Source organism: Aplidium turbinatum, chromosome 17 (genome assembly GCF_918807975.1).
Source record: "Aplidium turbinatum chromosome 17, kaAplTurb1.1, whole genome shotgun sequence".
NCBI classification, from domain to species: domain Eukaryota; kingdom Metazoa; phylum Chordata; class Ascidiacea; order Aplousobranchia; family Polyclinidae; genus Aplidium; species Aplidium turbinatum.
Window position 1 is genome coordinate 1,853,433 of NC_137488.1, and position 17,639 is coordinate 1,871,071.

The 17,639-nt window shown below is 38.3% G+C and overlaps 1 protein-coding gene across 1 annotated transcript; it reads right to left on the reverse strand.

The window, feature by feature from the left end:
• Window positions 1-8,188: 8,188 nt before the first annotated feature.
• LOC145786842 (dipeptidase 1-like) lies at window positions 8,189-17,205 on the reverse strand. Its single transcript, XM_082598582.1, has 9 exons — window positions 17,111-17,205; window positions 16,819-16,960; window positions 16,400-16,532; window positions 15,231-15,381; window positions 13,778-13,832; window positions 11,482-11,658; window positions 10,799-10,883; window positions 9,804-9,876; window positions 8,189-8,414 (listed from the first exon to the last, which is right to left on the reverse strand). Exons 1-9 carry the CDS (start codon window positions 17,203-17,205, stop codon window positions 8,189-8,191), a joined length of 1,137 nt encoding a protein of 378 aa, XP_082454708.1.
• Between the last annotated feature and the right edge of the window lie 434 nt (window positions 17,206-17,639).

The window sequence follows — 17,639 nt, forward strand, 5'->3', positions numbered from 1 at the left end:
GGAACCTATTATTTTAAATCAGGTGATGAAAGGTCATTGTTACGCACACAATAAAAGGTTATTAGCGGTTAGTAGGTCTACTTGCCGAGACTAAACATCACGCATTGTTTTACGTTAGTGAAATGGAAATTTACAAGTTAATAGCATAAAAACGAAATTTGCATGCAGCATAAAAAAATAAATTGGAATTTTAGGGGGCGCCGCGGCGCCATAGGTAAATCCGCCCCTGTACTGTACTCTTGCGTAGTAGTAGCCTATAGGCCAGGGGCGGGCAACTTCTCCAGTCGGCGGGCCTGATATGGGAAAATGAAGTATTTAGCGGGCCGTATTCATGAATCGCTACATTAATTTAGTATTTATCTACCTAGACAAGGAATAAATTGTATTTAATGTAATGTAAACTTTAAGTTTAAAGCATAGAGACCAAAAACAGTATTTAATGAATTTATTAACAATTAACGTACGGTAATGTAGGCTAGCCTAGATTGTAGGCTGCCGTACTTCAATAGCTGCTGAAGTCAATGAGACACCTGTGGTCGATCAAAGTTGTCAACAAGTTCTTTGAACTTTGGCTGCATGTCGAAGTCGGACGTAGAAACCCTCCGTAAAGATTGCACGTAAACATCAGTGAGATTAGATCCCAGCTTTGTCTTGTTAATGTTCATGGTCGAAAATGTTTGCTCGCAAATTTATGTAGACCCGAACAGAACAAGTAGCCTATAGTTTCATGGCCATCTTTCTCAGGTTGGCCAACTTGGACTTATTCAGTGACGCATAAAATTTGTCAATGTTTTTAAATTGAAATATCTCTTTCAGGGTAGAGTCACACTGCAAATCAATCAATTCCAGTTGTAGAGCAAAGAACTAAAAAATAACTAACAGTCACTATTATTTTAAGAAAAATGTGAACACTATAACATAAACGACGACCTTTTAAAGTACATGTTAATATTATGAGTACATGCATAAAAGTGAGACAAAGTCCAATTTGAAATTCTTCTGTTTTATTATTTATTCTATTGTTTATTGTTTATTGTTAATTGTTTATTGTTATTTGTTTATTGTTCTATTGTTTATTGTATTGTTTGCAACACAAGAATTTCTAATTGGAACAATACAACAGAAGAATTTCAAATTGGACTTTGTCTCACTTTTATGCATGTACTCTAGGGTGTTTCATTTTTTCACCATTTTTGAAATTCAAAATGCCTGGGGTCCCATCTGGTGGTATTTGGGGAAAAAAGTTTACACCCCAAATTTTTTTCAATTATGACGTCATATTGAGGTGGTCCACGAGGTTTAAAATTTTTGGGCCTCAAAATCTCGAAATTTGGCCGTATCTCCGGAACCACTCATCATAGATCGACAAAATTAGTATTAAAATGCGCAGAAGGGTCGGTTTCCTATACCTGATGTAGAGAATATTAAGATCTATCTGCTTCAGAAAAAAAGTTATTTCAAAAAATCTGATTTTCGGTGTATTTTCTCCTGATGAACAGAGATCAGGTGATCAAGATCAAAAGTTTTTCTGTATTTTTTCACTCTTGAAAGCTGTTATTGCGTAATAATAGTTGGTGTTAAGGTTTCAGCACTGGGCTTGTCTAGTCTTGCTATCTGGTTAAGCAAAGCCCCATCTTGCATTGCTCCGGGACTCTTCTTGGCGCCGTCCACAAAAGAAATGACATGGAAAAGATATATTTCGTTTATGTTGAACAAGTATTTAATTTAAGGGTATGAATATCATGACCAACTTCATCATTAAAATAATTGACCAGTCGAGTATTGACTCCGGACTTTTTTCCTGTATTGAGAGCAGTCGTATCAGCCATGACTGAATAGTGAATATACTTGGGGTAGGTGAACTTTGCAAGCCTCCTGGATGATGTTGTCAAAAGTCAGTGCTGCAGTGACTGACACACTTTTGGGAAAATTTTTAACAGCAAGCACACTTTCGTGCTTCATGCCATTATCATCAACAAGTTGACCTAAGAAAACGTATCGATCTATTTTATCGACAACGCGCCCATCATAACATAACTGCATGGTAGAAGCTGAGTTGAGAAGGTTCTCACTTTCCATCAGAGATTTTTCTCTTGTTTTTTGTCGTTGGTGGTATACTGTCGAAGGTGATGCAGCTATTTGATCTTTTCCAAAAACCGACCTCATAAGATCTGACTGTTGGCGTACCGAAGTCATCCTACGATCAGCAAGTAAACAACTTCTATCATTTATTGAAAAAGAATGTACTTTCTTGTAGCCTACACTTTTCCCCCAACAGCTGATTTCAGAGGCTCGTATTCCCTATCATCTTCCCAATTTATATCCCCATCAGAGTCGCTTTCGCTACTGTGTAGACATCTAACTGCTTCATTTCTTTTTCTCTGTTTCGAACATAGTAGTGCCGATGCTTTGGCAGATTGTATGCCAGAAGTGCTCGGTTGTTCAACTTCACTGCTCGTTTCCCACCTCCTTTTATGATTTTCCCGTTCCAAAGCCTTTTCTACATGGTTGACATCTACGCCACCGATAAACATTTTTCGATCTTTTCGCTGATCTTTCAAGAACGCGATTTCTTTCTTCTGGACTCGGTTTTCGAGTTCACAGCTGCAAGAGAGTTTCTTTTGAAAAACAACCTGATTTTCGGAGATCGAACACTTCACTTACATGCACATATATCGAACAAGTTCTGCAACCATTCTTGATTAACCTCATTACCTCTGCGTTTCATTTCTTTCTTTCTTGCTGTATTGTAGTCTACTTCTCTATCACGTCTTTTAACTTGGCTTCAATTCTCTGTTTGCTAAGCACTGGAAGACCAGCTTTGTTCCATATGCCAGCTACATCTTTCAGCAGTTCATCTCTCAAATCTTTGAAATGGGGTATTTTCTTCAAAAACTTTGGGATTAGTTTCGGCTACCGTACTTTCTTCCTCAAGTAAAAATAGTGATGACTATATCTGAATTAAGGGGAAGCACATTTTTCTCCGATTCCTTGAAGTTTTGCATCGACTTACTAATACTTGACCTTAATGCCATAATGACACTTAATCAAAATCTAAAGCAGGTGAACAGCATAGCTCTTCCTCAACGGTCACATTATAATATCCTCGACGAGGGGTAGCCGTAGCCATCATCATTATAATAGTAATACCTTCAATAATTAGTTAATTACCCTTTCGTCTCTTGCAAAACAAACAAGGACTATTATTATGCAATAGCAGCTTTCAAGAGTGAAAAATACAGAAAAACTTATTATCTTGATCACCTGATCTCTGTTCATCAGGAGAAAATACACCAAAAATCAGATTTTTTGAAATAACTTTTTTTCTGAAGCAGATAGATCTTAATATTCTCTACATCAGGTATAGGAAACCGACCCTTCTGTGCATTTTGATACTAATTTTGTCGATCTATGATGAGTGGTTCCGGAGATACGGCCAAATTTCGAAATTTTGAGGCCCAAAAATTTCAAACTTTGTGGACCACCTCAATATGACGTCATAATTGAAAAAAATTTGGGGTGTAAACTTTTTTCCCCAAATACCACCAGATGGGACCCCAGGCATTTTGAATTTCAAAAATGGTGAAAAAATGAAACACCCTAATGTACTCATAATATTAACATGTACTTTAAAAGGTCGTCGTTTATGTTATAGTGTTCACATTTTTCTTAAATTTTTGATGCTTTTGTATCTGCTTTACGCGGATCCCCGATTGACTTTACGTTGATACGGGTTTAAAGTAATCGCCCCTTTTTTTAAATAACTATTATTTTACGTAGTAAGCAAGTAGGCCTAGTGGGGGATTGCGGTAGAGTGTGGCCGCCGGCCACATTATCATGTAAAGACCGTAAACTATCTGTGGGCCGCTCAAAATCCCGTCGCGGCCGGGTCCGGCCCGCGGGCCATATGTTGTCCGCCCCTGCTATATGATTGATTGGTTTTGAATCTTTATCCTCGGACTGACAAAGCCTTGATCGGTTGTTCCTGGTAGTTTCGCTTACTTGTAGAGGCTCTTGACGCAGGGTCGGTTACCGAGATTGACGGAGTGAAGTTTCTGATTGTTGTTGAAGTGTTGTTGTCGAGGAATTATTCCATTCACAAGGTGTCGCTTGGAAATATTGCAGTAAGGAAATGAATTGACACTATCAGAACAAAAGATGGAAGACCGGTCAGACGCCCAAAATCAAGCCATTAATAGAATGTAGAACAGAACTACAGAATGCTGATAAAAATCAAACTTAAAACTTAAAACTGATAGCCTACTGGTAGGCTATGCGGTACCCGCCATACCAAAGCATGCTAGCAGTCTATAGCCTACTGATGTATTATTATACGATCATACTTGCAATCCTTGTTCAACTCCTGGCTTAAGCTGGTTGTTGACAAACACCGCTCACCTCTACCCCAGGGTGTAATAAATTGGGTGGACGTACTTGCTGAAGAAAAGGCGGCCGAGAGAAAGGAACTGGCCACCCTACTCTCGTTAGTGCCGAAGGCTTAGTAGGCTATAATGAGAACATTTTCTCATCTCCCGATGCTTGGATTAAGTATCGGACTCACCTTTACCTTACCTTTTACTGTCATCTAGATACTCTGAGGTAGGTAGGGGAAGGTCGGGACCCATGATCATGGTGGGAGCCATTTTTTTAATATAAAGTATCCTTTTTGCATTTTTTGACGTCATTATATTTTTTATGCGTGGATAACTTTCCCACAATCCTTTGGTCAAACTTGTAGCCTACTAAAAATGAAGTTGAAATGAAAATTTATAGCTTTTGTGTTAAAAAAGTAAATTTTTTTGACTGAATGTGTTTTAAAATAACTCATTTGTTATGCAAGAAATGTTCATGAACTTTTTTGTAACGGTAGGTGATGTATTTATGATGAAATTAAGCTGAAAGTTTTTTAGATAGCATAGTTAGTTTTTTTTCAACTGTTGTTTCATTTCTGAAACATCAGGTAGGGAGCCTTGAGTCACTTTGTGTTGGGACCTGCAAGCCATGACAATTGACAAGTGCCTGTGATAGTAGATGTTAAAGTGTCATATGACATCATTTTTTTGCTTTTCACACCTTTCCATTAGGATATATCACAATTCTGACTTTTATTTCGTTTGCAACTATTAATTATGCTATTTCACATGAAAATTCTGACAATTCATCCCAAGGAAGCATAAATTTGAAAATTCTCCATCGCTTATTTCAAAATTTAAAGCTTGGAAGCTGGCTTGAAGATTGATTTGACACATAAATAATACAACTACGTTTTAGAATTGTATTTTTGATATGGTGAAGTGATTTCTTTGCTAAAAACTACATTTTTTGGCTTATCACAATTGTGGCTTATCGCTCCCCCATGTGGGGTGCGATGACTCCGATGAGACGCTTGGCGCGTGTTTATGTTTTTGAGCGTAAATTAAACATTCGCTGAAATAATGACTTGTGCTTGTGCTGTAGAGTAGGTAGCACTACAAGGCATTGCAAAACCGATTATTCGAGAAAAATATTGAGAAACGTAGAAGATATGCATGTAAAAGAAAAAAGTGGCTCGCAGGTCCCGACCTTCGCCTACTCTCTGTCTCTGGTACATAATGAAACCTACTGGAAACGCTTGACGTAGGCTACGCAGCCTACTTATTTCTTACATATATAAACATCTCGAAAACTAATGGAAGCTATGTTGAACGCTCTAGCTTAAGAACTCGCCTACATTAAAAACGTGTGCCTACAACATATTGATTATAAGCGTCACTGGCACGTAACAAAACTCAAAACTATGTAGCCTACATGCAGGGCCTCCAAAAGCCATGCCTGGCCCAGGTGCAGATGTTGCTGCCGCCCCCCCCCCCCCCCCCATGTGGCGTGATATCTCATCAATCACAAGCAAAATTTGCAGTGCGCGTTCTTACAAAGGATAAATTAGGTTAAAGTATTAACACTCCATTATTTCACAAACAATGCACTATTGTAAATATAACTTTAAATTCACAGATACACACTAGTCATAGACAAAGATAAAATGCAATAGTCTAAGATCCGGGTTCAGATTCGGTCTGGATCATGTTCCTGTGTGTAGGCTAATACTCCTCTGTAACAGTGGCATGCATCCTACTGAGCTTTACCGAAATTATAGCCTACTCCTGGCACGCCAGACAGAAATGCAGGGATATTTAGGTATCAACCACTATCAATCAAGACCTTTTGCTCCATGCAAAGAAAGTCCCACTTCAGGAATTTCCCCGGCGATTAAAGTCAAGACACCCCTTTGTTCTCCTGCCCTTGAATTCCACCAGTGATCATTCTGTAGCGGGCGTTGTGTGTTGCATAGTCCAGTCCACTCGTAGCCTACTCGTATAACCGTCAATACAAAGGCGACGTTCCGAGCAGACTTGAACAACTAAATTTTTTTTAGCATTTTGAAATTATATTAATATTATAATTAGAGCTATTCCGTTCAAGTATTTATAAGTTAAAATTTGAGCTACCCAAGTTTTCACAAACTAGAGCAGAATTTAAGCTAGGCTAGATTAGAACTAGTTGACGCAGTTGTACCATATCCTTTTCTATTTGAAAAAAAAACAATACAGCATTTAGCAATTCTAGATTAAACTGTCATTCCACAACACGAAAACCATTTAATGTTCATGATGACGTATAATGTTCATGATGACGTAGGTAAATTGATGAATAAATCGAGTTTTTAATGACTTTGCTGCATGGTAGATTTACAGTAGACGCGGCTACCGGCTGGTAAATACTAGAACCAGAATCGACAAAGAAGAAATTTTAATTTCCAGTCTTCAAAACCCACACTTTTTTCCTACAGCTCATGCTTTGCTTTCATCCTTGTCGATTCTATGGTCACGTTCTAATGTTTAAGATGGTTTAACCTGTGCGGCTGCGGTCAGGCCAAGGTTGCCACGTTCTGAAAAGCAATACCTAACACCTACAGTAGGCTAATAATAATGAAAATAAATACCAAAGCAGATATGAACAAAAAGGTTATGTTCCGATACTAGCGGCACAAACATGTATCAAAATTCTAAGAAAACGAAGAAAATTCCAGTTTTTTATATTTTAGATCCATCCCGGATGATTGTTATGTCCTAGGTTAGTGACAAATTTCTGTCTTTTTGTTCAGGTTTTAATTTTTAACAAATTCGAATCATTTTTTAGCACAAACTTTTCGCAAAAAATCACACCTTCTGATTGGCGGAAAAATCACGTTTCGCTGAAGTCCGAAGTTAAAAATTAAATCAACTCTGATTGGGCTTATTAATCACTCTTGAAAACCATCATCTCATCCGAAACGTCAAGACAACTGTTTACTTTCATTTCACAGCGCTGAAGAAATCCGTAAGATCGAAACATTAATCACTGTCCGCAGGTAACAATGTCTTTTTGACATTATCTTTAAAGAAATAACAAAGAATCAGAAGTCATGTAATTTTCACTTGGTGTGGAGCTACATGTTGCCTACTTGAGACCAGAGGTGGACAGTAGCACCGCCAGGTTTTTGGTAAAAGTAGCTATAAAGCCATTACATTTTTGATGTAGTAGCGGCGCTATTTGTTTTTCGATGTAGCTGTCGTAGATAGGCGCTACATTTCTTTCAGTCGCACTCGCGCTACCCGCTACTTTTCAATTTAAAGTGAAAAAATAACTCGTTTTTAGAGATTTTGTATGGAAATAATGGATCCTTCTCTTGTATCATGGCTCAATTTCATAGAACATAGATGTTTGCTAGTACACCTCTTCACTTTCTTTAAAAAACAAGATATCCTACAAATTTCCAAAATTTTTCTGTTGAGTAAGCACCCTACCCAGCAGCCTTTTCGATTTTTGTGGATCTCAATATTTGAGTTGCATATACGGTTTCGAACCGGCTCCTTTTCGAGCGTTACCAGGGTTCTTACCGCTCGACTATATGCAACCACCAACCGCTATGATGGCACTGTGCACGAGCTATGACTTCTGTCAGAGGGTACACCAGTTTCCTGATATTAATACTGTTGTATTTTTTTTTTATCGGAAAGCAGAAAGCACCTAACAGGCATACCTCTCAACGTCTCCCATGCCTACATGACAGTGGGCAGACATAAACAAAGCAACAGTTCATTATCAAATTATTTTGAAAATTAGCAAACACAATTAAAATCTTCAAACAAGGTTTAAGTTTTTGAAAAATTTAATTGAGACTTCTACAATTAATTCCTGCCACATCTTTCTCAGGAATCCAATCTTCGATGGGATAAAGATCTTGCTGTTGCCTAGCAACTTCCTCTGCTCTTCTCATCACTCTAAGTATGTTTTGGCCAGCAACTTTCTTCACGTCATCTTCCGACCAACCTCTCCTCATTAGTTCAGCGATTAAGTTCGGATACATGGAAACATCCATCAGCCCATCAGGCATCCTGTGACGAATACGTAGGAAATGCGTGGAAATGGAAATGGTTAGTTGCCATTAAAACATCTTTAGGAATAGAGACAGCAAGGAAACAATCAAGAATCGGTATTTTGGTAGATGGAAAAAAGATAAAGGAGGTTGATCAATACAAACATCTAGGGAAAACTAACACCAGAAAATGACATCGAAACTGGGTTTACCCAAAGGATACCATCAGGTTGAAGGAGATTTGGTCAATATAGCACTTTTTTAAAGAGTAAGAACATTCCAAATAGCTTAAAACGAAAACTTATATACAGAATAATATTGCCAACATTAACAAATGGAGCAGAAACGTGGTCACTCACATAACAGAAAACAAAAAAAACTGGCAAAAGCGCAAAAGAACATTGAAAGAATAATATTAAACATAAATAGAAAAGACAAGATTAGAAATGAAGTTATCAAAAACAAAACACACATCAAAGATGTCATTGAAACAGCAACAAATCTGAAGTGGCAATGGGCGGGACATGTAGCAAGAACGACAGACAACAGATGGGCCAAAATAACAATAGAATAGACATCAAGGTATGCAAAAAAGAACTAAAGGGAGACCGAAAAGATGGCGGGATGACAAGTCAGGAAAGATTGGTATCACCTAGATGAGAACAGCGAAAGACAGAATGGTGTGGGAACATGTGTGGAGGCCATCTGCGCGCAGTGGCTGATAATAATGATGATGATGACGAGAAATAGAGTAACTACGAATTGGAAACATCTGAGTTGCAAACTACGCATTGCCCTGTTAGCTCAGTGGTTAAGCTCCCGGCTCAAGATCACAAGTCGTTGGTTCGGCTCTTGGGATGTGCGCTTGAGCAACATATTTCAGGATTGCCCTCCATTTAGCGCTTGTCGCGCTTTTCCACTCAACCATGCATCAATGGAAAATGGTCTCTTCCTCCTCCTGTGAATGTGGTGCCGAGGATCTTTAAGCCACCTAACGGAGTGGAAGGTCTGCGTATCATGGATGATGAAACCAAAGACTGGCTGCTCTCCAGTAGCCTTCCACTGTAGTCCGGAAACATCGTGAATCTGGGGTGGTAAAAGGATAGGCCCTCGACCGCAGAGGCTCACACAACGAAGAAGAAGGCCACCGGCCCTGCGTCAAGAGCTTTTACAAGTATGCGAAACTACCAACAATAACCTATCAAGGCTTTGTCAGTCCGAAGATAAAGATCCGAGAGCCTAACCAGCGCCGCGTGATCTTGAGTCGAGCGCAAAACCACTGAGCGGACAATTAACCGTTCACTATACTGATTCGAGCGTTAAATTTCATCAACAGTTAATTTTCACCCACAACCCATAAACATTTATTTTTGCCACTTTTCTTTTGCAGTTTATCTACATCACTCACGTAGGCGCTGCAAAGTCTGCACCGATCCCGACGTAATCTGCACCAATCAAATTTTTGACATATTCAATATGATCTGTAGAAAAAAAATGAAATTTTAATGCCAGCATTACCGTGGGTGTGGGTTATTTCTTTTTTGCAACAATAGGCCGATTATATAGATTTATTTCATGGCTGCTAGCCAGTGGCGTAGCTAGGGAATGTTCCGGAATGTGCCGCCCGGGGCGGATTCAGATTTTGCCGCCCCGTCAAGAAAAAGCATGTGAAAATGAAATGCGTTTTTTTATCAGATTATAATTTAAATCAAAAATCGTGGTCTGAAAGTGCCGCCCTCTCCCGCCCGCCCCTGGCTACGCCACTGCTGCTAGCTTACTGCATATTTCCATTTGCAAACTGTATCCGTGAGTGGTGGAAGCTCTGGTGAAGCACTCGAAAGTTCGACACCTCATAAGCATGTGGCTGTATCTTTGAGAGGACACTTAAAGTTTTGACAGAAGGTGGACACGGTGATAGGCTTCCTTGCCTTCCCGTCCACTTTCTAAATTTTCAACCACAGGGTATAAGCCTGGATAGTCTACGTCTACGACAATAATAATTATCGCCACATTGTTTTTCATGTGTTATCACTTCCTCATTTACAAATGTGTAGCAGGCTCAAGAAATTATCAAGCGATTTTTACGAAAGAGATTTACGATCATCGGACCACTCGGCATGCGACGACTCAGCATTCAGCAAGTGCTTCAACTCAGCAAGTAGGCTACATTTCAGCCACTGCCAAGTTACTGAAGTTAGCAAAGGATTTTAGAGAAATGAAGTTAGCAAGAGATTTACGTGCTAACGTCGGACTTGCTTGGTCATCGCTTCTCAAACTTATTTTCAGCCACTTGCTCAAATGTTGCTAGCTCAGTTGTCGCTTGCTCAATTTGCAACTGCTGACTTGTAGGAGACTTGAGATCTACAGTACCATCTGCAATTTGCATGCTTCGTCACAACTAACCTGCTACATCAGCTACTGTTGCATTGAACGCGCAAGTGATGTAACGGGTGTAAAAGTTGATCATCACAATCCCACCATTGTCCGACTGCAACATATTACTGTACAGTGTACATGCTCCATTAGTGCAAACATGCCTTGTTTCAGAACGTACCAACAAACAACTTCACTCTACTTTGGGTGTTGACAATTTTCTTCTTCTCACTGACAAATGTCATTGCAAGGGAAAAAGAATTGCATGATCACATTTAAGACCTATTGTTGTGTAGTTTGGTTTGTTTACGTTGAATTTACGCACCTTGCTTTCGTTCCCCTTAGGTCTTCTCTTTTGTATTGTGTTATTCTAGGCTACATAGCCTACTTTTCTAATCAATCAATTTGGTCTATTTTTCATTGTTTCACCGTATATCTTGGTAGTAACGTACGTTTTTTCAATAGGCTAAAACAGAACCTTGGTATGACTCGTATATGAGGTGTAAAACACTTATGTCTCTGTCCATTCCACAACAAACACCCAATTGGTTATTTCGAAGAAACTTAACTTTTTGATCTTCAACTGTAGATTGTCACGCTTAAACAATAATATAAAAAAAGAAACAGTTGCATGCCACCAGAGCTTGTCTATCACTTTTACCTCCTGCTTTTACCAAAACAAAGATATATTTGTTAATTTAGTATTTTCTTACCAAACTTCTTAACACGTCATCTGGAACATTTCGTTCTACGTCACACAACGAACGCACTGAACTGTGACTGAAAATAACTGGAGCTGTTGAAACGGCAAGAGCTTGCCTCATGGTTGCGGTGGAAACGTGCGCAAGATCAACAAGAAATCCAAGTCTGTTCATTTCAAGAATGATACTCTGTAGACACAAGGTCTTTGTTTATTTCTTCAATAAATCATTTTTCATACATTTTCATAGTCTGATATATTTTGATGAAAAGGGAAGTGTAATGAAGACTTTTCTCAAACGCGTGCCACGAAAGTCTGATGATTTTAATGAATGTTGCAATCGTAGCGCAATGCTGAGAAGTGTCAAATTATTTGAGAAGGGAGCATTTGCTTTCTTTCCACTTTTGAAGAGGCCATAGTGAATGTTCAGTTTATTCAAAAAATCAGCGACTTATGTCGTTAAGGGAGTAATGCGCTCAAATATTTAAAAAAAAAATACTTTTTTTTCCATTTTCTGTTTTTGTTGGTTTTGGATAGGTGAAGTCTTCTTTTATAAAATAAACCCATAAAACTTGGAATATGTGGCCTATAAGGTATTGAAATTCAATTTTCGCGAAGGCCACTCTTATTTTTGACAACGGATTTATTGCGTTTGGTTAGCATTTTATTGCTAACTTTCATTGCATGTTGTTTTATCGTTATTTGTTCCCTTTCAAAAAGTAAAATTTCCCATAATGCACTGAATGTGTTTATACAGAAAAGCTGACTGTGCATGTTCACTTGTTATGTATTTCCAGTCGTATATACATCACATAGTTTCTCAAAAGTGTTGACCTTTTGGCTATTTTCAATTGTAAACTTTGGAGGGCAATATCTCCAATTAGTATTTTGGTGCATCTGGCCTCACGGGAATAAGCATAACTTCATAACCAAGCATCACACTGGTGTGAAATTTGGAATATATATTAAAAACAACTATATCTACCAAATCATGAGAGTGTTTTTTTATATTATTTAGGCAAAATGGAGATATTGCTAAAAATAATTTGATTGGCTGTTGCTAAGTTGCCATGGCAACCAAAATTAAATACAAAAAACACGGTTTTGTACGCAATTAACATTAGAACATATTCTGCAAGTTTGGCGCCTGTAGCTTAATTGGTTTTTGAATTAAGCTTGTTATTGTTTTTGGTTACTATGGCCCACCGTTGGTTACCATGGCAATCAAATGATTATGAACAATATTTTTCAAATGTACTTACCTTGTGTTATAATAATATGCATAGCAAACGAATGTCCATTTTCTTATAGTCTCAAAATTATGCCATTGAAATATGTCAAAATTAAGGCACATTATCCCCTTAAGTAGTTGGACCATAATTTACTATAGGCAGATCTGTCTGTGAGCAAAAGGTGCCTCCAAAAAGTCGAAACTAATTACTTGATCGTATAACGACAGAAAAGGGTCGGTTTGACAACTCACGGCAACACGCAGCTGTTTCTTGGCACGTCACTCAAAGAAATTCTAATAAGATGTGCACGAAGGTTTGGCTTCCTTGTCCTCTCGTGCACAATCTGAATCTTCAACCACCCGGCGTGCACCGACGCACTTACGACAAAATGTGTTTAAAAATTGTTTTATTTGAATGTTAATCGGGCTAATCACTCGAGTGTGACTAATTCTTACTAAGATCGTCATCAGCTTGATCCATCGCTGTAAACTCCTCTACTGTAAAAGTGGTCATATACTGTAAAAGTGGACGAGAAGATAAAATTCGCATTGTATCAAGCCTTCGTCACTAATGAGAGTAGAGTGGCCAGTTCCTTTCTCTCGCCTACCAGCTCAGTGACGGAGTGGTTATCGTCTAGGGCAGGCTCTAGGGCTCTTATGCTGCTAGATCTGAGATCGGATCATACCAAAGACTTTAAAAACAGTAACCTACCGTACCGATTGTTTTCTTTCTTGCATAACGCATCGAGGATAAGTCGAGTAATAATATGCTGACATTTTCAATTTGATACAACACCTTGTCTCTGAAAGACCTCAGCAGTTGTAAAGCGACAATAAATAAAACCGTAGCATTATTTCTTTTGACGGCCTTTCCTTCAGGAATTATGCCCACCTAATTTATTACACGCTAAGTTAAGTAGTGTTTTTCAACAACCAGCTTAAGCGTGGGTCGAACCAGGTTTGCATTGATGAAAGGCCAACGCCTTATCCTCTGCGCCATCTCACTGCTACTGTACTTTTACAATAATAAACGTATTTTTTCTCTCCTTTTTTTAAATAATAAAAACAAATGTCTTACTTTTCCGAAGTTTGTAAGTCCTCCGTGAGGTACAATACCACTTGCTGTGGATGCCCTGAAATTCACAAACTTAAAAATAACATTTGAAATGCTAGCAAGCAACTCTGAAGGTCAATGAGCCACCACGGTCATGTCAAGCAAGCCATAGTCCATTACAAAGACATTGAAGGGGCTGGGGGCAATTCCCAATAAAAAATTGTTTTATCCCTAATACGATACAACTTATATTGATAGGTAGGCAATGTGTTTTTCAATCATGCCAAACATCCAGAAATTAATTTTACACTTGTGAGCAAGCAGAAAGGCAATAGATGAAAGTGTTTTCTGTTAAAATGAAGAGTTTAACCGTCAAGATTATGGCTTAACAGCAACAGGTCAAAAATGTGTGATTTAGTCTAAAATAGACAAGAAATGTTCAGGGATCTTGAGGCAGGGTATCTCATCATCTGAAAGCAAAACACAGAGATATCTAGACAAGAAATCTGTGGCAAAACTGACGTCATCTTTCAATTTCTCATAGTCAAAACCATAGGAATCAATGCAAAAAGTTAAAATAGCTTACTTTTTTTTAAATCTTGAACATATCTACTGCAACATATTTAGCAAAATAGAACTTTTTATCTATTTTTTTCTTCTCAATGTCAGTTCAGAAATAAGTGGAATGTTTTAAAAAGCGTCATAGCTATAAATTAGAACGTATCAAGCCAGCCACCGTTGCCAGATAAGAAATTATGTCCACATTTTGGGGGAAATTTAAAACTTTTAAAAGCATATTGGTACAACATTTCAAGGTTGTTAAGGTAGGCTACAAGAATGTGCCGTTGGAGAGAGAAATTTTTGAAGCCCTCATCAAAGATGTAGAATCAAACCTAACCACGTAATCCTGAACCTGAACTAAACCCTAAGCTGTTGAAGGTTTTTTTTCTTTCTGTTTTTAAAGGTCACCTCCAAATCGGCAGACAAACATCACATAAAACAGAGGTGGCAACCTTTTTCAGACCGGGCATCAATAACCGGGAGTCAATAAAACACATATGTTTGGTGCATGGACATAATAGGCTATTACAACTTATTCAGTCACCGTAGCGCTGAATGCCCTGGGCTTGCTTTGCAGCAATAAGCTGCTCTCACCTAGGAATTATGGTAGTCAATGAAAACTGATTAAATTTGAGTAGACGGTGCCAGTTGTATTTGAGTTCAAACAAATTAAATGTTTTTCTTGTTTTAACATGCAATTTCGCTCAAAGCAATAATGGTAACTTTCAAAATGTGTGTCGACCCTTCAATTGTACTTTGTTTTTCCAATTGGCCAGCGCAGTAGTGTACACAGAATTTTATAACGGGGGGGGGGGAGGTATTCGATTCAATTTGACATTTTTTGAAAACGAGAAACTCTTTATATTGTCCGCACAAAACTGTTTAGAAGGGCAAACGCCACTGAGCCAGGGCATACCATGGTGTATCGCAGTTATGTGTTAAAGACATGTATCTAGCTCCCAAGTCGTACAACATTCGCAAAGCTGCCATCGAGCTGTCGATCATGTGCCCTCCTTCAACTCCGATTAGTGAAGCAACTTTTCCATCAGCAAACGCAGACTCAACGTCTAATAACAGTAAAAGTTAATTCGTTTTTAAAACTAGTGCAAAGCTCTGTTAGTTCACTTTCAAACGCCATTTCTTTTTACATATGATTCTTGTAACTGTAATTAATAGCACAATATGTTTAGGCGATTTACCATTATACAATTCAAAGCAAATTCACTTTTAATCAGCGTTCGGCAATGTGTGTTCACTTGTATCAGAATAAAATGTTTGCCGAACAATGTGGTTGCAGATTGCTTGAAGCAAGAAATTTAATCCAAAAAGACAACATTTTCCACAACTTGTTGGATGCACAATTTTGAAATAAATGGACATTAGTGAAGGCAGGTGAGACAATGGCGGTGACCAAGTGGCCCTCTTGGATCCGCTGCTATTTTGTGCTTTGGCTTTGTTTCGTCGCCGCTATTGCTGGTATCAAGTGGTTGCATTGTTAAAGTCATCGAAAAGCGTGATCCGAAACACTGACTCATGGAAGTTCACAAACTGCGTTTGACATAATCATTTTTTCTTTGCGAAACATATCCAGAAAGCGCATTGGAATGAGATACACTGTTTCGCTTTCAAACCACTCGGCTTCTTTTTCAAAAGATGGTTCGAAGTGAAACCAATACAAAAAAAATTTAAATTAAAGCAGAGCAAAATTTTGAAGCATTTTTGTTATGGACCCTTTTCACAACATAACGAAACAAAGAAAAATAGTTCGATTCGAAATGCAAACAAACCTTTGATGTTTCAATAATTCTTTATTCCAACTATTCCAACAAGCATTTCCAGATATTGCTTCTGTACAACAATGTTTTGCAGCAGAATTCAAAAACCTGCTTCTGCCTCACCCAAGGCAGGACTCACTGCACAGTGCACATCATAGCAGGCTATACAATGTCAAGCAGCCTAAAGTAGATCTGAGTCTAAATAACAGGCAATCTTTCTTTAATTTACTTTGTTATGACAAAGTAAATTAAAAGAATTATGACAAAGTAAATTATAGAATTATAGGCGGAGACCGTAAAGATTTTTTACCATCAGCTGTAAGTGCGAGTTGGAAGGTTTCAAGATAATCTTTGACGAAACGTTTCATGACGTCAATTTGTTCCAAAGCCTGGCGAGTGGCATCTTTGTGCTGACTTCTGCAGGGTGCGAAGCATGACCAAAACTGTGGACAAATAAGCAATTGATAAGTTTTCTTCTTATTGTATTGCCCAGGAAGCTCAAATGGCGCGTTGCTCGATGACAAACCTCAAACTGCTCTACAGGTGCCACTTGTTCAAACTTGGTTAGGCTATTGATCAGTATCATTCTCTATTTAAAAGCACAAAAGTTGTACAAAAGCGTTTGGCCGAGTAATTGCGGGATTTGTAGAAGAAACCTTTAGTGCTGTAGGCCTACAATCTCCCATCAGTCGGTCTTGGAGATGAAATTTTTTATTCCAACATTCAAACCTCGCCAGAGAGTTTCCCTTTTTTGATCCTTGGAATATCCGTACGGGAAAGATTATAATATGTTGTCATGTCCGAGTTGAGATTCACATCACTTATTTGGTCTTGAAAGTTCCTTCGCATGTCATTAGTCCAATCGTTATGACTAAATCATATAAACTTCTGTTGTGAAATTTATTATAAAAAATCTCGCGAACGACGGCCTATGGCTTCTAAACTTTCCACTTCAAAACAAAAGATTGTGATCAATATAGAGCAGAACTTCAAACAATGCACTATAATTGTATCAACATACCCATCTATCAATGGCGACGTTTCTAAAAGTTTTATTGCTGCTTCTGTGTAGTTCACTGGATCAATTGGTAATGAAATAATTGCAGGCTTTGACATTGGGAGGCTGATGTAGATCCACGCACAAACTGTTTTAAGAGAAATAAATCATCTGTGCGAGTTAATTGAACAAACTACTGCAGTTAATCGTATAGGTTTAAGATCGATTTAAAAAAAATACAGAAAAAATAGAAAATAGGATTAAAACAATGAAAACTATTAATGGTGGAAACTGCAATGCAAAAGAAAACTATTAATACTACAAAAAGTGCTCAATGCCAAGAAAATAGGATTATGTTACTGGTTTTGAGTCGGTAAACTATAAGCTATCACTGATCTGAATTGCCATCACATTTTGTATTATTGCTTGTTAATGAGATAGGCCTACGTGTGCGTGCTGGAGTGTGTCGCTGCTTGTTTTTGTACAAATAGAAATGACAGCTATTCAGTAGTGTAGCTAGAGGGGCGGACCGTCCCGGGCGGCACGTCTGGGG

What these genes read in the sequence shown, in the direction of transcription:
- LOC145786842 (XM_082598582.1), bottom strand. Translation starts at nt 17,205, where the DNA reads ATGTCAAAGCCTGCAATTATTTCATTACCAATTGATCCAGTGAACTAC. An exon ending in ACGTCGCCATTGATAGATGG is followed by an intron (nt 16,961 to 17,110) that starts GTATGTTGATAC and finishes TATATGATTTAG; the next exon opens with TCATAACGATTGGACTAATG. An exon ending in GCAGACTTTGCAGCGCCTAC is followed by an intron (nt 8,415 to 9,803) that starts GTGAGTGATGTA and finishes TATTCGTCACAG; the next exon opens with GATGCCTGATGGGCTGATGG.